Source organism: Spinacia oleracea, chromosome 3 (genome assembly GCF_020520425.1).
Source record: "Spinacia oleracea cultivar Varoflay chromosome 3, BTI_SOV_V1, whole genome shotgun sequence".
In the NCBI taxonomy this organism is placed as follows: Eukaryota; Viridiplantae; Streptophyta; class Magnoliopsida; order Caryophyllales; family Amaranthaceae; genus Spinacia; species Spinacia oleracea.
In genome coordinates, this window is record NC_079489.1 from 118,688,815 (window position 1) to 118,712,317 (window position 23,503).

Genomic DNA, 23,503 nt, shown 5'->3' on the forward strand with positions numbered 1-23,503 from the left:
CACCCAAAGTCGAAAAGCCCATGGAAAGTGTCAACAAAAGAAAGAAATATCCATGTTACCAGAAGGAAAACAAACATTAAATCCTGCGCCAACTGAACAGAAAGTGCATGAAACCGAGCAAGAACCAACTTTTTCCTTCTTATCAAAGGTGCGTTGAGTACTACTACGAGCTTTGCAGGAACCAAATTGTCCCGCATGGATTTACAAAGGTAATATTACTTCGTATATGTTAATCTATCATAAATAGCTAGCTTCACTACTGGTTTACTCTAGTTAAGGGCAAGGGTCATGAGTATGAACACTTCGACGCTTCATTTTAGACCAAAACCATGCATTTTTTTCACAAATCAGCTGTGTCGGACACTTGGACACGTACCAATGTCCGATATGGGTATCCGAGTCCAGGTTACATAGTTTGGGATCTGGATGGAGTTTCAGCAAAAGAATTAATATATGATTGTTGTTGGATTGTGTGAATATATGATTTCCCAAACCAAATGGTAAACAAGGCATGACTGGGCGCTACACTAGCTCCAGTGAGAAGAACACTCCCTCTGGCTCTGTGCTTGCTTTGCATTCAGCATTACCTAAGTTGGTATTATCAGCAAAAAATCAATGCAACGATCGAGTCCCATCGAGCACACACATCTACTACTTGATCATCGTGAAAATTTTCAAGATAAAAAACCTGCTTCAGATCATTTCTGCAGTCGTCAGTTTTTAAATCCAAGACACCCTATAGGTAATTTCCACATCAAAGACCAAAATTCCCCTCTCTTTTCCCTGCTCTTCAGATAAACCTGGAAAATCAGAAGTTGGTTATCTATAGGCTCTAGTTTTCTACAAAGAATTTATGGGTTGGTACGAGAGAAGGTATACCGAAACATGGGGCTAGACCATGAACTCCACCAAATCCTCTCCAAATGGATCATTTTAGAGATTGCGGAATATTTTTATGATTGATTTCAGTCATAGCCCTTCCTTTGTTTGCACGAAGAATCTATGGCAGTAAATTTCTTCTACTGACAACCTGTTAGCTGCAAGAAAGGAAAAATTCGAAGACACAAAAACACGCCAAGTATCAAAACAAAATCGAAATGAGGGATCTGTTAGATTTTTAAACATGACATGTTATTATGCCAACCTGGATTTACATATAGCAGCCTAGAACACATGTCAAAACAATCTGGGTGTATCTTTTGTAGGATAAGCTGTGAAAATGGAAGGCCTTTAGAAGCTTTTATGTTCTTCAAGAGCTGGAAATGAAAATTCAACATAGATATCAGAAAAAATTGCAATATGCTCACAATTTAAGCAAAAGAACAAACATACCTGAACATTAGTCCTGCCATTAAAAGGTGGATAACCATTTAAAAGTTCAAAAAGGATTGCCCCAATGCTCCACATGTCAACCTAGAGCAGAATGCAATTCTTACATAACGGAGTGCAGCTCTTTCATAATTATGTGGACGAAGATTTTTACCTTATCGTCATATCTTTGAAACCCCAACATTTCTGGGGCCATATACAAAGGTGAGCCGCAAACAGTTACAGCATAATCCCCCGAGTGCAAAACCCTGCAAGTGAAAAACATTAGGAACATAGTGAAAATTGAAAAACTGAAAAGAATTACAAACACAACCTTTACTTATTAGACATGATGATACATGAAAGGGGATCATATAAAATTCAAGTAATAAATCACACAACTTCCCATAGAAAACAAGAAACAAAAATCAATACGTTATAACGCCGCAATGTTTGCTGCATGAGTATCTGACTAGTTACCTTGAAAGGCCAAAATCAGCTATCTTTAGTAGCGTCCTGCTGTCACAACTCGATAATAGAATATTCTGCAGACCCAAAAACTAGGTTTAGATATTTAGTCTTTATCAAAGGTAAAGTTTCCCGTTTCAGCAACTTAGCAACTCGGAAGCTTGAGGAATCTAAAGGACAGTTTAGAATGTTCGAAGATCCAAGCTTTCTCACCAGAAAACTGGCAATCCAATCAAATATATTTTAAACTCACAAAGAACTACCATACTAATGTGACTTACAGGTCAGGGCAAAGACGAAATGTAGTACCACTAATTCCATTACCCTTTAAAACATTGCAAAATAGTGACGAAAGTAGCCCAACATTCAATGTTTTCTAACATGAATCCAGCCTCTAGTAACTCCAGTACTAAACGACATCAATACCTGTGGCTTCAAATCTCGATGGACGATCTGATGGCTTCGCATAATTCTTAAACCATCACCTGCAAGAGATTTCCAATGGGACTTTCTTACCTTAACACGACTAGAAAATATCTAAAATAAAAAGGTGGACATACTATGAAACCCACTTACGTAGTTGATACATAAAGTCTCTAGCTATTTGCTCTTGGACTCCACCATGACGATGAATATAAGAAGCCAGATTACCCCCATTGCAAAACTCATAGACCAAAAACAAACAACCTTCAGCCTGAACAGGGAAAATATTAGGTTTTGAGGCATAGAAAGCATCTGCATAATGGCAAAACCTCCAAAAACCCAACTTAAGTGACTATTGACAAACTCCATACACCAAACCAAAATGCAATCTCCAAAACACAAGCCACTTTTGACATAGACTTCCTCAATGAAATGAAAGAGATTTAATTTTCCAATGTTTGGTTTCCTAGCTTTTATTTTTGTCTTTCTTCTCAATTTCCTCTGATTTTTGGAGGAAAGAAAGTGGAAATTTTGTGAAGGAGTTTTCCTCTCATTTCCCTACACTTCCTATCAAATCCTATATCATTTGTCAAAGCAAACATGGGAACATAATAAAAACCATATATAGTAATTTCTTTCCTTTTCCTCCCAACATTCCAAAAACCTCATAAGAACCTAGCAAGCCCAAAAGCTTACAACTCTAGAGCATTCAAACTGTTGCAAGCTTGCAACTCAGTGCAATAGAACCCTTCAAGAATTACAGAACAACAATAAGCCAATTTCATACAATATTCCAGCCTAAAATTCTCAAAAGCTGCAGATAATCTGTTAACCCACAAATTAATTACACCCAATTGAAAAGACAAATCATGATATCAAAAGACATCCAAATGGGCAACAACAACAAAAACCCAGAAAAATCAAAAATAAAACTGAAAACACGAACCTGAAAGAAACCCATAAGACGGATAATATTAGGATGATTAACAGTGGATAAGAAATGAATCTCACAATCAAGGGAAGCTTTAAGATTTGGGGTTAGCTTAGAAAGTGTGATTTTCTTCAAAGCTACATCCTTGAAATCAGGGTTATTCCGATGATTAGCTTTCCAAACAGTGGAAAATGGGGTTTCACTGATTTTTTCTCTCAATATGAAATCCGAAATCAACCAGTTGTTTTTGGGGGTTATTTCAGAAGAATTCATTCTCGAATTCAATGGAATTTCCCGTCGTTTTTATGATTGTTGTTGGCCAGGCTCCCTAGGTTGGGTACATTTCTGGAAGATAACGTTGATTTTGTTTACTGGGTTAAAGAAGAAACAAGGTTGACCAAATTGAAGTTGACCCTTAACTCATTTAAGTTGACTTTTTTTTTTTACTAAAGTCAATTTAGTAATGAAGAGTCATTTGGGTTGACTTGCTCATTAGTTATGGAGTAGTGGAATACTCCGTACCAAACAGGGTTGAAGTATAATCTAATGGGTGAATAATAATTTTATTTTTACCCTAATTATTTTGAAGTTCTTTTTTTTTTTTGAGGGAATAAATTTTTTTTTTTTTACATGATTTTCTAGTTGAGTTTATACAATTGATTAACATGAAATTGACATTATCTAATTTACTTATCCTTTCATTTATTAGAGTGTGTTCAACGCAAAATTGGAAGTTTGAAGTAAAGTCAACTGGTACGAATCAAAGATCCAACTTTAATTTAACATAGTTTAGCTCCATGACTGTAATTAAGGTATTAAACCTTTATTGGTCAAACGAGGTTGATCAAGTACGACTAACAACAAAGTTGGTCTTGCTGTATAGTCACTTGTTTGTTAATCCATTAGTTAGGGGTTCAATCTAACCTTGAGAATGAAAATAGATGCTCGACCACCCTTAAGTAGAGCACCTTATGTGAGGGGATTAGTCACTGTTGTCCGCGGTAGACACCCGAGTAATTCAACAAAAAAAAAGTAGGATTAAAATTGAGTTTATCGGAGATGGCAGTTAGCTTATTAGTAAAGTTTTGGATGTGGAACCAAAGACATGGTTGGTTGAGCTCATCGATTCACTAACACTTGCACAAGCATATACATAAAATTTTGTATCTCTAGCCTTTTTACACCTTTGGAATGTATAAAATAGATTACTATGTACATGTAAACTCTCAAGGATAGAAAGACTCGATTAAACACCTTAATGTAAACTATAAACTGAGGTAATTAGCCAAAGCTCAAAAGTTTATATCTTCTTTGGCTTCGTGGTCTCCGTGATATTGCAAATTCGCCTGCCTTAATACCTCTCCAGCAGAACTTTACACACCTTGAAAAACATCAAAGATAAAAGCTTTTATACACAATGGTAATACTTCGTATTAGAAATAAGAACCTCTGTAGAAACCAGGCATAACTAAAAACACAAAGCCCGGGTCTCACCAGACCTCTAGAACGGACACTATTCACAAGATCAGAAGTCGGATGATGGTATGAATTATGAAATGCTCAATAACTAGGATTTTCTTTCTCCTTGAAGGTCCTTCCGCATTATTTATCAATAACCTGGGAACTTTTCCCTTGAGTAAGCAACAGCTCCTTCAATTCTTTATAGCTCCGTAACTCTTCTAGGGCATCAGCTGTTGTCCTTGACATGGCAAGGCTTGATGACTGTATGTTTGTGCAGACCCCCTTCTGTGACTGTTGTTGATTGTCTGGTTTTAGAACAGCTTCTTCAATGTCTGCCTTTGAGGCCATCAGTGAATCCTGGCGGAGAGGTGGAGCTTTCTTCAGCATTAATACCAGGGCACCCACTGCAGCGTCTTGGGATGTTCTAACAGGGAATGATCCTCCGTGGTCCAGAGGGTCACATGGTTTCCCTTTCTGATCCAAGGATTCAGGCCTAGAAATTTGTGTAAATCAAGTGAGCATGTGCCAAATGAAGTAATATAATTTTCGAACTTAGACAAGGAAAGAAATTTGCCAATTAAAAGAAATGCAGACATTGTTTTCTTTCATTTTTTGAGATATAGCGTGATTTCAAGAAAAGGTGATTTATAGACTTAGTGTTTAAAGACACCAAATTCAACAGATATTTCATATAGTAAGGGGGAGTCGGAGACCATTTTAAGAATTAAGTAATGAATGGTACTACAAATTCTATCACAAGGAATTACAGCCTGCTGCTGTTAACGTGTGTTCGGGTTTTAAATCTTCAAAAAAATATGATTAACCACATTAGCTAACTCAGCTTTGGGAAAAATCAGGCTAGGTCTCTGTTCTGTCGCCTTATTTTTACTTGATACAGGAAACTAAGTTCAGATAAAGGCTAATAAGCAAATAGGGGCTAATAACTTCAGATAAAGGCCAATAAGGGGTACTAACGTTCAATTCACAGCTACTATAAGTTTTGGAGTAATAAGTTTGGATAAGGCTAAAAAACTCAAATAAGTGAAATTAGATGAAGAGTATACACCCAACATTAATTGATAACCTTTAACCTATTCTCTGATATTACTTATTGGTGGACAGTAGAAGTTTACTCCACATGTTTAAAATCCAAAGTAAAGCCAAAAAAAGTCTTGCTCTTCCATGAATATGTTGGTGCAGTGTGTCACGGTCCGAATGTTTTGACACCGGATCCGTGCGGCGCGCTCTTGCCTATGGGGCGGCAAGGGCGCAAGCCTTGTGCGGAAAGTAAATCTCAGGGCTCGGGGCACGAGCGGGTGTTTGCTTTAGAATGGGCACTCTTGCCTATTGGCGACAAGAGCAAGGGTCGAGGGTCGATCGGGGCGCTTGTGTGCGCACAGCAGGCACAAGCGGGACCGACGACGAGAGTGTACCTGTTTTGCGAGGGACTTTGATGGGTCTTGGAAAGCTTAAAAGCATGCGACATAACAATATCTATAAAGGGTAGCAACAACACATGAATTAAGCAAATGCAACTTCTGATGAGAGGTATTGGTTCATACCCCTAAAGGTTTATTTTGAATTAGCTAAAACTTGCCAGTGAACACTGGAATTACAGTAACATAATAATTCTCCCTAAAGCCTAGAAAACTATTAGAAAGATCCTAGAAAGCAATAGAAAGGAGAAATACAAGTAAATGAAGGTTGGATTCTAACACAGTCACTTAGTTCAAATAAATTGGTTTGTAAATTTAACAGTCAATCACAAACTACTTAATCAAGTAATTTACTTCCACTTGATAATCAATATAAATGTTGTTATTTGCCCCAAAATTTTGATAACATCTCTAATCTATAAGGGAGCTCCTGGTCTTTGACCTTTTAGTGTCCCCTTGTGAATAGTCTACAATACTCTCATTCACTTAATATTAAATACGGAGTAATTGAATTGAATTAATTAGAAAAAATGATGCAACATTATTTAATCAAGGGATTCCGCTATGTCTGCACACGATTATTTAATGTCAGCTATTCAAATAGGAAAGTTTGATGCAGAGATACAAAGAGAATCACAAATGCAACTACCCCAGGTCAATATTGCGTGCGTGATTCTTTTTATTGCATGCATCGCGTGCATATAAGACTAGCCTAAGATAATTCAGCAGATGTTCTTGCTGCTCTTTGTTTTAATTACAATTTTGAAGCTTTCCAAGTTTTCTCTTCCTTAATAGCACCTATAGAGTTACAAGAAAAACAATCTGAAACAAAAATGCAGGCAATCCTTAAACATATCACCATTCCTTGCAAGATTGCCCGAGAGTGGCAAAGCAGGAACACAGTGAGCAGAACTACCAGGCCGGAGAGATTACAACTCTAGTAAGCAAAAAAAAAGGGGGGGGGGGGGGGGGGAAATCGATGTAGCCAGAATAGGTTAGCTAATGTTTTTACTGTAGTGAAACTTGCAAGTCCTAGTTTTCTACTCATGTTGCTTAGAGATTCCTTAAAAAAAGTTCTGATCTTGAAGGTAGTTAAATCACTAAAGTAGGATTTATCTTAGGTCATTATTTTCTTATTCATGACTCATACTTGTCAATTTTGTACGTTAACACAATGTTTTTCAATGAAACATGTCAAAATGACTAAATGAACACATGACTGTGACATAATAGCAATTTACCTGCTACCCATGTCATCATCATCCACAACAAACGGACAAGCAAACTCGGCATCATCAAAATCATCCGGAATTGACGGTCTACTAGAACTCCTAGAAAAAGAGATGCCGGGTGAGCTGTTGGTTGATATTCTGAGCCCAGAAAACCTTCCACTTTCATCTCTTCCCAGAGAAAACTGCAAAGCAGGAAGATCAGAACCATTGGAGGAAGAAAGTCACATTGGGCAGTATAAAGCAACATACACATTTGACAAATAATGACTCAAGAAATCAGTACCTTCTCAACAGATGAGCCACTTGGACCTGTAGATCTATCTGACTTCAAAGTGGCAGCTCTTGTAAGTTTAGGGGGAGGAGAAGGTCGCAGGATTTCCCTGTTGAAAGCCTTACTAATAGGAATGCTGACAGGAGCGCTTTCACATCGCAATAAAGCCTTAGATGCATCAGTCCTGGCAATGTACATTGGTGGAGAAGGAGAAGGAGAGGGAGAAAACACAGGGGAAGGCCAATACTCATCATATCCAACATTTTTGCTAGTAGCTTGAAATGCTTCAGGCAAATGCTGAGGCAAGCTCAAAGGTGGGGGAAGTCGGGACCTACACTTAGACACTGAAGCATGAGAATCTGAGTACGTGGGAGATGGAGATGGAGATGGAGATGGAGATGGTAAGTTCAATGGTGATGAGGCTTGATAATTTTCATAGCTCCAGCTATGACGTCTTGAAAACGGGGAACACGATGGGGACCCATGAGACCTGGGAAGAGAAGGTAACCTTTTAAGTGGATCCGCTAATGGGCTACCTACATAATCTGGTATGAATTGTGGAGACATAGGAGTCGATGGTCCCGAACTCCCATCAGAAACTATAGATCTATACAACACTGAAAGACAAAGTCTTCCACATGCAGTATCAACAGGAGCAAAACTAAATCGCTGCATATCAACCTCTTCTCTCCTTGTGAAGGGCTCGACAAAGGTAGATACACGATGTGTAAGTGTGTATGTATGAATATGTCCAGATGAAATGAGATCCCTGAAGAGTTTGTATGCAGGCAAAAGTCTTAGAGTTGCATACAATGATCTCAAAAGCACTATTGACTTCTTATACAGTGAGTGCAAGTTACCACTAGATTTTTTGCTCCCTGAACTACTACCATCTCTACTCTTTCGGCTCTCATACTGCACCACCCATCTTTCTATAACCTTTTCATTCCTTGGTTCAACAACACAAGGATCTTCAGATTCCAAGTTCATAAAATTTGAAACCTGCTCTTTCAAAGTGGGGTTCTTTAAAATATCCCTTTGAGGAGAAAAATTCACAGGATCCCAGTCAATTGATCTTTGAACAAGAATCACATCAACTACCATTGGTTCGAGATTACTCTGACGCCAAAAATCAATATTCTCCAAGGCAGCAGGACATTCCCTGAGGGCTAAATTAAACCATTTGTCTCTAGTCCTAAAACTCGAAGAAGACGGGGATGATGATGATGATGGTGATGGGGATGATACAACCTGCTCTCCACTATAATGTCGCGACGACATGTAAGGTGACCTAGATTCTAGTATTATCTGAAGGGTCTTAGTGAAAAACTCAGTTATGATTTGCTCCTTTTTCGCGGTATCTGAGTGAACGTTTCCACGGGATGATGCCATTCTCAAAACTACCAAAATTATCACACAACCCCTACAAGTCCAGAAAACAGTACAATTCAACTCCAAAGGCCAAAACTCACAAAGGAAAGACTCTATCAATGTCCAATTATCCACTTGATTATCATTCTGTTGCAAAGGGAAATACAAAATTGGAAATTTAAACGATCGTATATCATAAATATCACCAAAAACACAAATTGCAACAACACGAATTACTACACTGCAAAATTCATCATACCAAAGCATGAAAAAACACAATAAATACTAAATTTTGAACTTTTAAACAATCATAAAGTAGCATATTGATGATTATAATGACAATCCAATTCATAAGTCCCAAAAACAAGAGAGAGAAAGTAGACTTACCGCTGAAAAGGTGATAAACTTGGTTGAAGGTTGACAATTCTGGATTAAATTGGGATTTCTTCAAACGAAGAACCCTAATAAGATGAGAAAAACTGACAAATCGGGGAAAGTACGAGGAAAAAAAATCAGAATAAAATCCAAAACAATTTTGAGAAGGCCCGAAAGTACAAATTACAGCGAAAAGGTGATGGAAAACCAGCTGAAATATTCAAATTGACGAGAAACCAAAACTGAATTAATTAATTGACTGTAGAGTACTTCTATTAACACAGGACAAATGTTTTCACCCAAACATGGTCTTATCTGTTTCTATACCGGAGTATGTCCATAACCAAACATAAGCTTAATTTAAATGTCCCGTCAAAAAAAAAAGCTTAATTTAAATGATTATGGAGCCCCTTTTAGTTTTAGGTATCGTTGTGGGGCCACAATTTGGCCCAATAATATCTCTCCACCTCACTATTAATTCTATAACTAGAAACGTACTAGAGGGGTTATATACTTATATAGTTATACGGAGTATCACATTAAAATACTCGGTGTCGTATCGGATCACATGTCCATGTTTGTGTAGGATCGTACGTATTTGTGCTCTTGTGAAATACTACTTCGTATAAACTGGTTGTAAAACCTTTACAAATCCAACTCGTATAAGTAAACATGTCATGTTGAACCATTTAGTTTTAATTATTAAACGTGTTGTGTCAAGTTGACCGATTTCATTAATCGTGTCGGAAACCCTTGCATTAAATCCGTTTTATCTTGTTCGATTATTGTCGTATTGTTGTGTTTGTTCAATAAAGTTGGTCAATTACAAAAGCCTATCACCAAATAAAATAAATTAATGGTTCCTTTTTTGGTATGGTTAAGTAATCGTATCAGTTTCGTGTTGAAATCTCAACGCTAACTTGTCCCGTTTAATGTGTCGTAAACCTTTGACACTATCCCTTTTTGGAGTTCGGATTGTGACATGACATATTTGCGTGTATAAAGGTGTCAAGTCGCATAAGTGATTATAGTTTGAGATGAATTTTTATGGTTTACAATGACCTCCGATGGATTGGGTCTATTTGTGTGGGTTGGGTCATAACTTATCTAATTACCTTGTACACATGTTGAATTGGGTCCACTCGGAACAGGTACGAATTCACGTTACGTCGTGTAACTCCCTATGTTTCTCTTTCTCTGAAACCAACATAAATATATAAGCTTAAAAATATTATTTTCACGAGATTATATTACGTTAAATGCTAAACTAACCTTAACCAATGCAACAATAGCTCAAAAATACTCTATTAATAAATATTACCCTATAATACTTGAAAACCATCGCATATAATTCAAAATATATACTCCGTATTTAGATATTGTTCCTTACACTTTTTAAAAAGCTAATTAAAATAAAAACAATTAAAACTTCCTAACTAGTTTACTATCTCCATTAATCTTGCACGTAAAGGTGCCACATTAAATCATCAAGTTCCCTAAAATTTCTCACCATAAATGTAAACATGGCCAAGCAAAGAAAACAAAAAGGAAAACAGGTTAGAAAAAAATGCTATTACAAATACATGCAATATACATACTCCGTAAAACAATTAATTTCCATGAACCTTTTATTTCACAAGTTCACAACCCTTTCCTTTAATTCAAACTTTTATTTAAATCATTAAATATTTAATTATTTTCAAAAATATAACCTTTTAATAAATAGTAAATTTCCCAATATAATACCTTTTCAAAAGCAAATATATTTTAATAATAGAAACATTCTAAAAGCAGCAACATTTTCAAAAATAGATTGTAATTAGGATATGAAAATAACTTCTCTTATCATCCAATCTCACTTCCATGGACCGGGTCCATGCTGTAACTAGCGTGGGCCAGGGTATTTTATGTATTTCACAGCATTTAAAGATGACATGAACCGGCACTGTTCACGTGATCCGAAAAAATGTGCGGCCTATATAGTAACTCTTACGTTGACATAGTTGTATTTGTATGTAACTAGATTAGGTCCCTTGCATACAAGGATATTCTAAAATTATTTGACTATTTTTTTTTATAATATTTGACTTAAATATTTCGCTCTCTAAAGTTACTGCCTAATTAATAAATTTATTTAATCATATAATTCAAGGGATGCAATTTTCGTTATACTACTTATTACATATTTTATATGTTTGATATGCTAATTTGACCAAAATATTTGATATACTAATATGTTGATTTGACTAAAATATTGAGTAAATACATTTTCTATTCTTAATATAACAATTTGGCTAAAATATTAACAAAATGTAATATAACGATTTTGCACTAGAAAGTGACACGTGTCACTCCTAGTGTCTGTTTTAGTATAATGTAATAGATAGATACTCCCTCCGTATTTAAATCGGAAATACACTTACCATTTCCAGACGTATTTAGATAGGAGATACACTTACCATTTTCAGCCGTATCTAAATAGAAGATACACTTGACATTATTAGTAAATTTTCAACCCCACCGTCTAATTAAATAATACTCCCCACCCACTATCACATTAAACAATTAATTTCATAAACTCCTCACTCCACACCCCTCCAAAATTTAATGGTCCCACTTATTTTACTTGATTAAAATATTAATTATCCCAACCCCGCTTGCTTTATTATTTTATTTCATTCAACTATTCTTCCTTAATACCCATGTCCGTCAAGTGTATCTCCTATTTGTTAGGTTATGATACATATGACAATTCATAAATCATGCGGAAAAACCATAAAGCCAGGAAAACATATTATTTACACATAATCATTTAGCATAGTTCAGATGCATACTCTTTGTTGCGTGCCCTCCCTAGCTGCGCCCGAACCGAACAAGAACAAGTCTTTAGGACTCCAAGTGTCGTCCCTCCGTAGATAGTCCACATCACGTCCGGATCCGCCTTAAGATTGACCAACTAGAATCTCCCTTAAGGTACTTAGAATTTTCGGCACTTTATAGGCAATTGTATGACTGAATTTTGCTCTCAAAAACTCACTTTGAATACTTGAATGCTCGATGTAAATATGTGACCCTAGGCACCTATTTATAGAGTTATGGAAAAGGATTTGGAATCCTATTAGGATACTAATTTATTTAATTATAATCCTACTAGGACTCTAATTAAATAAACTAAATCTTTTAGGATTAGATTTAATCATATGACAAATCCCGATAGCTTTAGGATTCGAGTAGCACACAAACACACACGCACGCACAGCAGCCCACGAGGGGCGCCATGCGCGCGCGCGCAGCCCACTGCCGCAAGCCCACACGCTGCCGTAGCCTTGGCGCGCGCTGGGCCTGCCTTGCGGTGGGCCTGGCGCAGCCTTGGCTGGTGCGTTTGTGGCGCGCTGGCTTGCTGGGCGATGGCCCGGCTTCGTGCTGGGCCTTCGTCTGGCAGGCCTCGTCCGATGCTAATTCGTACGATACGCTTCCGATTAATTTCCCGATTCCGGAATTCATTTCCGATACGAACAATATTCAATATTTCCGATTCCGGAATCAATTTCCGTTTCGAACAAATATTTAATATTTCCGTTTCCGGAATTATTTTCTGATTCCGATAATATTTCCGATTCTGACAATATTTCCGTTTCCGGCAATATTTCCGATTCCGGCAACATTTCCATTTCCGATAATATTTTCCGATACGTACCATGTTTCCGTTTCCGGCAACATCTACGACTTGGATAATATTTATATTTCCGATACGATCCATATTTCCGTTTCCGGCAATATCATCGTTTCCGGAGTATTCATTTCTTGCCTGTGACGATCTCAGCTCCCACTGAAACCAAGATCCGTCGATTCCGAATATCCATAGATGGAGTATTTAATGCCATAATACTTGATCCGTTTACGTACTATTTGTGTGACCCTACGGGTTCAGTCAAGAGTAAGCTGTGGATTAATATTATTAATTCCACTTGAACTGAAGCGGCCTCTAGCTAGGCATTCAGCTCACTTGATCTCACTGAATTATTAACTTGTTAATTAATACTGAACCGCATTTATTAGACTTAACATTGAATGCATACTTGGACCAAGGGCATTATTTCCTTCAGTCTCCCACTTGTCCTTAGGGACAAGTGTGCATTTCCTAATTCCTTTGTCGCTCGATGCTTGCTCTTGAACATAAGGTAAGAGTTGTCATCCTTATTATGTCCAGAGGTGTTTCTCGGTTTCAGAGTTCAACTGATCAAATAAACAGATAATCATAGCCTATGATTCATCCGAGCACGGCCATGCATTTCACAGTTTCTAGCTCTCTGAGTGGCCTTGTACAACTTTTAAGCATCTCATCCCGATTTATGGGAGGAAAATCCCAATCTTGCGATCTTGAGATTAGACTTCGTTTGATAGGTGATTACCTGAGCGTTGCCTTTATATCCTCCTTTTACGGTGCGACGGTTGGTCAACGTCAAAGCAACCAGTTCTCAAACAAGTAATCTCAAATCACTCAGGTATTGAGGATTTAGTGTCTAATAATTTTAATGAAATTTACTTATGACAGATTTTCATCTCTTACAGTAAAGTTTCATAGGTCTTGTCCGATACTAGTCTTCCCAAAGTAAGTATCTATGCAAATGATTATGACATTGCCATGTCCACATAGTTCAAGAAACAGAACTACTAGTCATCTTGCATTCTAATCGTCTAACGTTTTCTATGCGTCCAATTTTATAGAAAACTCCGACTAGGGACCGTTTTCAACCTTTGACATTCAAGTTCACTTGATAGACATTTCTTAGTCACAGGACTGGTCCTGACAGTCTATCTTGAATATATCGTCAAATTGAAGGGACTCATCATTTAATACTAAACCAAGATTAAATGGAATATGAAAATACATTTCATATATGATAAATGTTCAACCCCATTGTTTTACAACCATGGGCCTCAAACCCATCTTTAAAACAGTTCATGGAATTCAAAGCTATGCTTGATTTCCAGTGCTACAACGTGAGTGTTGCTTCTCACTTGTTGCATAGGTTTAGTTATCACGCTTTGCCAATCTTAACATCCTTTTCATCGAATGTTCTTCGAGATATGATGATAAGAACTTTTGAGTATGTTTATTTTGTGATCTAGTCTTTCTTGCTACATTAGTGGTTCTACGCATTTTGCAATGAAGAACCATTAAGTCAACAGACATGTGATCTTCCCAAGTTCAATGAAGAACTCATGTAAACAACTCTATTTTATTGCTTCTTAGGCAATAATTACTTTTACTTCAACTGTATAGGTTGCTAGTGATGCTTTGTTTGGATCTACTTATCCAAGCAGTTCACAGATATGTCGAAGACTCTCCAACTATATCTTAGAACATAGAAATTATTATTTTAATTTCCCACGCAACAACTCATGGTCTCCAATCCATGTTGCCATTTTGAAACACGATGCTCTTTAGCTCGTCCTTGTCAATGGTTAACTCCAAAGGAATCTTGCTTGATCCTTTGCCAGTGTTTATGCGTGTAGCATCAATATTTAGCATATCTTTATTTCCTTGAATCAAGAAATATTCCTATGTACCTTTTCAAGTACCATAAGTTTTTCTTGATCTCAATCTAGTTGATCTTCACTTAGATCAATAGAGATTGGTATATGTTCGTTATGCCTAAAGCCATACGATACGTTTTTGGCGATCCTCATATTATATCATACATGATAAATTCTTTTGCAGAATAATTCCCAATTGAATTCTATTCATGTAAGTTTAGCTCATCTAGTTTCAGTAGATACTAAATCTAGCTAAATTCTTTGACATATAATATAGGTTAAGAATCTTACTTAGAAGAATCTCATAGTTCCAGTGACTTGAACTCTATGCCTACTTGGGTATAGAACATCAAACAATAGAATATCAACAGGCACTTTGAGAGTCCTTTGAATATTCTATTCTCTTTGAAGCACTTGTAAAGTCTTCTAAGAGATGTCTATTCTTTAAAGCCACTTCTAAAGTCCTTAAAGAATAAGTTCGGTTTTTCTGAAGCACTTCGAAAAGCCTCCGGAATGTCCGTTTATGTTTTTTGTTCGCCTCGAAGACTTTCGAGGTCTATTTTCTCCTACTTGTCATTTTGGAAACGAATCTCCAAAAGGACATTATTTCGAGCAAACAAACATTATGTTCTCAAAAATTCGTGGTAGAAACAATACCCTTGTGTCTCATTTGAATAAATCACAATGAAACATATATCTATACTTGGGCCTTAGTTTGTTGAATAACAAACACTAAGCTCCCACTGAGTTTAGGAACTCTTTAGATATATTATGAAAAGATATTCTGAAATTACTTTTCAATAGCTTTGACGAATTTGGTTTAGTTTGGTGGTAGTTGAGCATTTTGTTTTAGAAATTACAGGAAAAGTCTTTATGATTCATCATTGATCGAATCAAGTACTAATTGACTTCGATTATTCCAACGTAGATATGCCATATCTTATGGAGTTAGATTGTGAAATTACAACACACAATCATTGATGATCATATTTGGTCTCAAGTAATCATCAACATGATCTAACCTAGATCTTTATGATTTCTTGCCAAGTGGATTTTATACTTCTGAATCTTTGAACTAGCCAAACAGATTCAACTTATATCACATTTGAGTAAATAAACCTATATTCACTCAAATTTATGTGAAATAATAAAGTCATAAAATCTTTCTTTAGCTTTGAACTCTATTGTCTAGGCGTTCTAACAATAGTTCATATATTTTGTTACTTTCAACAAGTAAGACTAGTTGTCTTAAAATGATCTAGAAATCAATCAAATTTCAAAAGTCCATCAAAATAGAGCTTTTGAATGTTAACTTGTTGATATGGTCTAAGCAATAATGCCAAAGATTAGTGGAACTCAAATCAAGGGGTTGATTTGAACCTAGTAAAGTTCTTTAAAGAGTACGTTGTTTGTTTTAATCAAGCATATTGACTCAACCTGTAATTGACCATTTCATTCAAATAAACAAACAAACATTGTTTTTGTTTTTCTTGAATGTGAGTCTTTCTGTGTTTGAAAACAGAAATTTAGGTATGTTGATTATGGAACAAAATAGCCATTAAGTTCCAGCCTTTGAAAGGACTTAAAACAAACTAGATGACCCTACAACTAATGTAGCATTGCCATGCTTCATTTCCCACTTGTAGGTCATTAGTGTATCCTAGCTTCCATTGTTTGAGTTATTACCGAAGTAAGAACCTCAAGCGGTATATGATCCCAAGGAAGTTTGATTGATAGGTCACTTCTCTTTAAACATAAACTTATAGGTAGAAACGGAATCGTAAATTCATTTCATTTGTTCCTCGTTTTCCTATTTCTTGTACCCTTTCTTATAGCCTTAAGAATTGAATTCTCTAGTGTTGACTTTTATATTTTGTTAGACATGTCCAATGTCACTCCAACAAGGTTCTTTCCATTTAATTTATGTTGAATATTCTTTTTCAACTAGATGATCTTACCAGAAGCTTCTAAAGTTCTCTAAGCATCGATCTATTCGAATGTCTAGGGACTAGACTCATTCGAGAATTGAATGGACAAAGATATTAGGTTGTTAACCATTGGTAAAGCTGAGCGTTTAAGCTCAATGCTTTATGATCTCAAAACTACAGTGTATTTTGAATTCACAAGCACCAATTGGTTTGCCATTCGATTTTGATATTCGAAAACAACCATAAAAGTCGCTAAAAGAAACGTACATTTTAAATTGCTCATTTTCTCTCATTTTCGTGAATCGTTCTTGGATTCACTACCAATCGAAGAAATTTACTGTTACCTTTCTAAAAGGATTTACCGCAGTGCAAGATATTTAATTATAAACAATAATTAAAACATACATTGAAGCATGCAAAGTCTAAACATTTATCATGAATAATAACTTGAAAATTAAAGCAATCATGCAGTTAAAACAAGTTATTAGCATTTTATTCGATTTTATTGTTCCGGCAGGTGCGAATAAAATGATTCCAAGATCCTAAAACCATTGAAGAATTAAGCACAGTTTGTCGACTCGATTCTAAAACATTTTAGGTAAGCAAAAGCCTTTTGCTAATAGTCTAGAAACTATTCTTGGTTGATAGGTACGTCTAAGAACTTATTAGGTAAACCTATCGATTTTGCCACGACATAAAAGGACTCCTTACTTATATCGTTGAGTTTCACCAAAACTAACATGTACTCACAATTATTTGTGTACCTTGCCCCTTTAGGACCAATAAGTAACACCTCGCTGAGCGAAAACTATTACTAGATTGATGTAAAGGATATCCAAGCAAGTGTATATTTTGGCATGACACCTTTTAACTCAATTTTTAAGTTTGGAACTTAAGGCTCTTACTATGTTGGTTAGATTTTAAGTGAACTAAAATCCTTAATCATGCAACATAATCAAGCTTTTGATCTCATGCATTTTAAGACATATTTAAAAGCAATAAATAACTTAAAACATGCATAAGATAAATGTGATCTAGTATGGCCCGACTTCATCTTGAAGCTTTAACTTCAAAGTCCGTCTTGAAAATCTCCGTGGGAGGCACCATTTTCTTCAAATAGGATAAGCTATAATTAAAACTAATTACAACTATTTGATGGCACGCAGACCATATTTGAATTGAAAAACAACTTTGGTACTTTAGACCAATTACATTCAAATTAATGGTACGCAGACCATATTTTCTATCCTATTTGGGCCATACTAGTCACTTCATAACCTGCAAAACAGTACATATACAATATATACCATGTACATATACAATATATACCATTTACCCATTCATTATCATGAATGGCCCACACAGTTGGTTAGTAAAACACATTATGCATCACGTAAACATTTGCAGCAATTAATCAAGGGCACAAATAATCTACCAATTATTCAGTCCTTATTAATTCTAATCAAGTTGTTTTAACCTTAAGGATTTGTAGACCTAATCAAGAGTTTATGACTAAAAGGGCTCCCACTTAAATCAATAAATTCATATGCTTTACTAATTTTAAACATAAAAATGTATTTCTAGTCTAACCGGAAACATAAAAATTTAATTAAAATTTAAAGCTCATATAAATTTATAATTGAATCCAAAAGTTTAATTTAATTTCAGTCGTATTTAAATTAATTCATGATTTTAATTTTAGTAAAATAATTAGAATAAATAAAATTTATTATAATTACAATATTCAAAATTAAAATCCAAGAAAATAATTTAAATTATTAATTTTAAAATTAATTAAAATTACGTAAACTGAAAATTTCAAATTAAAATTTCAAAACGATCCAATCGCAACGCAACAACCCCACGCAACGCACGCCCATGGGCCACACGCACACAGCCATCGCTGGCCATGTGCGCGCAGCCCATGCGCTGCGTCGCATCGCTGCTGCTGCTCTCCTTCGCAAGGCATCATGCGAGCTGGTGCTCGCTGCGCGCGCCAGCACTCGATGCACGCGAGCCATCGCTCGCTGCGCTCGCTCGCCAGCGCTCGCTTCATGCGACCCAGCGCTCGCTGCGCGCGCTCGCCAGCGCTCGCTTTATGCGAGCCAGCGCTCGCTGCGCGCACTCGCCAGCGCTCGCTTTATGCGGGCCATTGCTCGCTGCGCGCGCTTGCCAGCGCTCGATCCTGTGAGCCATCGCTCGCTGCGCGAGGCATCGACGCTGGGCGTAGCACTCGTGGCACGCGAGCTTGCGCTCGCTGCGCGCGAGGCTCCGCACGCTTGCGCGAGGCAGTGCGCGCTGTGGCGCAGCTCGCTTGCTGCCCACACGCGACTGCTGTGCCTTGCTTTCGCCTTCGCCCATTCGTCCATTGCTCACAGCCCACGACACAAGGCAGGGCTGCTGCCTTGTGCTCGTGCACCATGGCCTTGCTCATTGCATTCGTGCCGCATGGGCGACGAGCTCCCTTGCTCGTCGTCACATGCCCGCACTATACAACACCCCTTAAGGGTAACACGTAGCGTCCATTGCTTTGTGCGTGCAAGTTATATGAGCGAATCGCATAAAATTTAAAAATTTATATTTAAAATTAATGACAAATTAATAAATAATATTAATTTCATAATTTTAGGGCGAAAAAATCGAAAATTTATTATTCAATTGATTTCCGATTAACATGGATTCAAGCCTAGGTCATAAAAATTTAAAATTTAACATAAATTTACAATTTTTATGGTGGATTTTAATCATAGGTATCTAATTAAATTATAATTAATTATGAAAATCAAATTAATTCTAAATTATTCTAATTTTCAACAAATTAATCATAATTACAAATTAGATTGCATAATTAACAAGGCTAGGCATTCAAACTTGTTAAACATATACAGTAGGTCAATCAAAAATTCAAGATTTATCAACAAGAATCGCAAATATTTAATTTAACATCTTAAATTTACGAAATTTTGCATTCGAAAAACTAAAACCTCCGAAAAGTCATAGTTAGGCTTCGAATTTGAGAATTCTGGGCTCGGCAGAAAAAAACTATTTTTGTCAAAATTTTAGAATGCCTTTTACATGCGGAATTGACACAAAAATCACTCGATTTGGATGAGTAACGAAGAAACTGCCGAAAAATTGCGTACGTATAATTAAATAAACACAATTTGCAATTAATTAACAATTACGAAAATTAATCACCCCTTTTAATTCTTGCAAATTTGTAATATTTAACCATGTTCATGCAATTTTAGATTATGAAAATAATAAGAGGCTCGTGATACCACTGTTAGGTTATGATACATATGACAATTCATAAATCATGCGGAAAAACCATAAAGCCAGGAAAACATATTATTTACACAAAATCATTTAGCATAGTTCAGATGCATACTCTTTGTTGCGTGCCCTCCCTAGCTGCGCCCGAACCGAACAAGAACAAGTCTTTAGGACTCCAAGTGTCGTCCCTCCGTAGATAGTCCACAGCACGTCCGGATCCGCCTTAAGATTGACCAACTAGAATCGCCCTTAAGGTACTTAGAATTTTCGGCACTTTATAGGCAATTGTATGACTGAATTTTGCTCTCAAAAACTCACTTTGAATACTTGAATGCTCGATGTAAATATGTGACCCTAGGCACCTATTTATAGAGTTATGGAAAAGGATTTGGAATCCTATTAGGATACTAATTTATTTAATTATAATCCTACTAGGACTCTAATTAAATAAACTAAATCTTTTAGGATTAGATTTAATCATATGACAAATCCCGGTAGCTTTAGGATTCGAGTAGCACACAAACACACACGCACGCACAGCAGCCCACGAGGGGCGCCATGCGCGCGCGCGCAGCCCGCGAGCTCGCAGCCCACTGCCGCAAGCCCACACGCTGTCGTAGCCTTGGCGCGCGCTGGGCCTGCCTTGCGGTGGGCCTGGCGCAGCCTTGGCTGGTGCGTTTGTGGCGCGCTGGCTTGCTGGGCGATGGCCCGACTTCGTGCTGGGCCTTCGTCTGGCAGGCCTCGTCCGATGCTAATTCGTACGATACGCTTCCGATTAATTTCCCGATTCCGGAATTCATTTCCGATACGAACAATATTCAATATTTCCGATTCCGGAATCAATTTCCGTTTCGAACAAATATTTAATATTTCCGTTTCCGGAATTATTTTCCGATTCCGATAATATTTCCGATTCTGACAATATTTCCGTTTCCGGCAATATTTCCGATTCCGGCAATATTTCCATTTCCGATAATATTTTCCGATACGTACCATGTTTCCGTTTCCGGCAACATCTACGACTTGGATAATATTTATATTTCCGATACGATCCATATTTCCGTTTCCGGCAATATCATCGTTTCCGGAGTATTCATTTCTTGCCTGTGACGATCTCAGCTCCCACTGAAACCAAGATCCGTCGATTCCGAATATCCATAGATGGAGTATTTAATGCCATTAAATACTTGATCCGTTTACGTACTATTTGTGTGACCCTACGGGTTCAGTCAAGAGTAAGCTGTGGATTAATATCATTAATTCCACTTGAACTGAAGCGGCCTCTAGCTAGGCATTCAGCTCACTTGATCTCACTGAATTATTAACTTGTTAATTAATACTGAACCGCATTTATTAGACTTAACATTGAATGCATACTTGGACCAAGGGCATTATTTCCTTCACTATTTAAATAAGGAGAGAATATAGTTTACTCTACTAGTCATACAATAACTTTTAACATTATAATTATTAATATATGCGACATAGTTACTGCAGAAATCATGTAGTAACTCTTAATTTGATATAGCTGTACTTATATGTAATATAATTGCTTTGATAGTCACACAATAACTTTTTGTGGTATATATAGTTATTACTATTATTATACACAAAGAGTAACTATGATCAGAAAGAGTAATTATATTTGTAAAAGAATAACTATATATTCATTCTTGTTTTTCTGTTGGTATACTTTCAGCTCAAATAAGTGAAAATACAAATCATGTTGTTGGAATCAAAGCAAATAAAAGTACTACATTGACAGAATTCTATGTCATTTTTCAAGCTACAATAAATGGCTGGATTTATATTTGCATTATTCCTCGCCAATTGAAGAGATAGCAAGCCACCAAAACCAATTTCTTCAACAACTTCCTTTTGTTGTGGTGTAAAATCTTTTATTAATTTACACAATGTACCACCAGAACATTGTGTATCAAAAGCATACATGAAAACAATAAATAATACATCAACTATGTTAATAATTTATAATTTAAATATGATCGAAAAAAGAACATAGTAACTATTTAAAACTTATAGTTACTATTATATATGATATAGTAACTCTTACTATCAATGATGGCCATACACTTGCAGAGTTGCAGACATAGTTATTGTTATTGTCATATAGTTAATGTCATCATAATATAGTAACTCTTATTACTAATAATATAGAGTAAAAAAAAAGAACATATAAAGAACATAATAATACACATAGTAACTATTTCAAACATATACTTTATACATGATATAGTCACTATTACTATTATTGATGGTCACATAGTCACAGAGTTACATGACAGTAACTAAATTATTATAAAGTTATTATTATAGTCATTTATAGTTATTGTTATAATCATTTAGTTACTGTTGTCATGATATAGTTACTCTTATTACTAATAATATAGAGTAGAAAAAAGAACATACAAAGAACATAACCATGAAATTTATAGTCAAATATAGTCGATAAATCATTATAACATACAGTAAGCAAATGTTATAGTAATAGTCAGTATATATCATATAATTATAGTTAAAATCGCATATATAGAAACTCTAAAAATCACATAGTACCTCTTTAAATCATAAAGTTACTGTATAACTCATATAGTTAATTACTACTTAAAATTGCGAAGTCACTGATCGAATTCGCTAACTGAAAACGGGTTTTGCCAAAACACAAACGTCAATTTCTCCAAAACAACAAACATTTTCTATTTTAAATAAATATTGACTTAAAATACTTTAAAAACAATGAACCGATATGTGATTTCTCAAAATTTTTGCGATGATTTGTAGACGAGTGCAAATTCTTTGATTCGGTTTCGGTAATGGCGAACCTCCTTCTTGTTCTACTACTTCCTCCATTTTTAATTTCCTCCTCCAACAGATCTAATTATGAGAATTATAAGATAACAAATACGAAAATCGAACAAAATGAACCAACCGTAGAAAACTGGGCAAAAGTTTGAAAAGCATAGAGAGGAAATAAAGAGAGAGAGATGAACAAAATGCATATCTGAAAATTTTGAAAAATAATAAAAAAAATTAAAACGTATATAAAGTGGGTTAGGCACAAATGGCATAGAAACTCTATAAACCACATAGTAACTTTATTTTGGGTTCTACTACGAGGAGTTCCCACCGCCTTCAGCGAGTGGACTAATCTCCCGCGGGAGTTTGCATGGGTACCTCGATGGGCAGTATCCCTCCCAGTTGAGTTCTTTTCCATTCCCAAGGCTCGAACCCGATACCTTGGTTAAGGAGCAAGAGACCCTTAACCACTCATGCCAACCTCAATACTCATCTATATATTATACTAAAAGAGAGAGAATTAATGTGGTGATGACAAATGTCACTCATTGATTCGCCTCTCTTTTAATATAGAATTAATTAATAGATAATGTTTTTGTCATATTTAACTAAATGGATTTTATAATAACAATGACTAATATGAAAAATCCATAAAGAATTAAAGATTC

General features: G+C 36.1%; 2 protein-coding genes across 5 annotated transcripts; both read right to left on the bottom strand.

The window, feature by feature from the left end:
• Nucleotides 1-376: 376 nt before the first annotated feature.
• Nucleotides 377-3,514, bottom strand: LOC110774767 (serine/threonine-protein kinase ATG1t). Of its 2 annotated transcripts, XM_021979348.2 has the most exons (10): nt 3,146-3,512; nt 2,353-2,470; nt 2,203-2,261; nt 1,789-1,853; nt 1,484-1,577; nt 1,333-1,413; nt 1,145-1,256; nt 880-1,037; nt 689-800; nt 377-587 (listed from the first exon to the last, which is right to left on the bottom strand). In XM_021979348.2, the coding sequence occupies exons 1-8, from the start codon at nt 3,401-3,403 to the stop codon at nt 970-972; spliced, it is 855 nt and encodes a 284-aa protein (XP_021835040.1). In that variant the 5' UTR covers nt 3,404-3,512; the 3' UTR covers nt 377-587; nt 689-800; nt 880-969. The 2 variants fall into 2 exon arrangements, with proteins under 2 accessions (XP_021835040.1, XP_021835041.1); XM_021979349.2 differs by lacking the exon at nt 1,333-1,413 and having other exon boundaries at nt 377-800; nt 3,146-3,514.
• Nucleotides 3,515-4,236: 722 nt separating this feature from the next.
• Nucleotides 4,237-9,664, bottom strand: LOC110774766 (autophagy-related protein 13b). 3 transcript variants are annotated; one of them, XR_008930932.1, is made up of 5 exons: nt 9,289-9,631; nt 7,543-8,953; nt 7,269-7,441; nt 4,630-5,084; nt 4,237-4,511 (listed from the first exon to the last, which is right to left on the bottom strand). XR_008930932.1 is itself a non-coding variant. In XM_021979344.2 (4 exons), the coding sequence occupies exons 2-4, from the start codon at nt 8,920-8,922 to the stop codon at nt 4,733-4,735; spliced, it is 1,905 nt and encodes a 634-aa protein (XP_021835036.1). In that variant the 5' UTR covers nt 8,923-9,048; nt 9,289-9,664; the 3' UTR covers nt 4,237-4,732. The 3 variants fall into 3 exon arrangements, 2 of the variants coding, with proteins under 2 accessions (XP_021835036.1, XP_021835038.1); XM_021979344.2 differs by having other exon boundaries at nt 4,237-5,084; nt 7,543-9,048; nt 9,289-9,664; XM_021979346.2 differs by having other exon boundaries at nt 4,237-5,084; nt 9,289-9,636.
• Nucleotides 9,665-23,503: the final 13,839 nt, after the last annotated feature.

Bases quoted from the DNA above. Each gene is read 5' to 3' on its own strand.
- LOC110774767 (XM_021979348.2), bottom strand. From the start codon at position 3,403: ATGAATTCTTCTGAAATAACCCCCAAAAACAACTGGTTGATTTCGGAT. The intron at 1,578-1,788 runs GTAACTAGTCAG...TTTCACTTGCAG, and splicing joins GCTGATTTTGGCCTTTCAAG to GGTTTTGCACTCGGGGGATT. The intron at 1,257-1,332 runs GTATGTTTGTTC...TTTCATTTCCAG, and splicing joins ATGGCAGGACTAATGTTCAG to CTCTTGAAGAACATAAAAGC.
- LOC110774766 (XM_021979344.2), bottom strand. From the start codon at position 8,922: ATGGCATCATCCCGTGGAAACGTTCACTCAGATACCGCGAAAAAGGAG. The intron at 7,442-7,542 runs GTACTGATTTCT...CCTGCTTTGCAG, and splicing joins GTGGCTCATCTGTTGAGAAG to TTTTCTCTGGGAAGAGATGA. The intron at 5,085-7,268 runs GTAAATTGCTAT...ACAAATTTCTAG, and splicing joins GATGATGACATGGGTAGCAG to GCCTGAATCCTTGGATCAGA.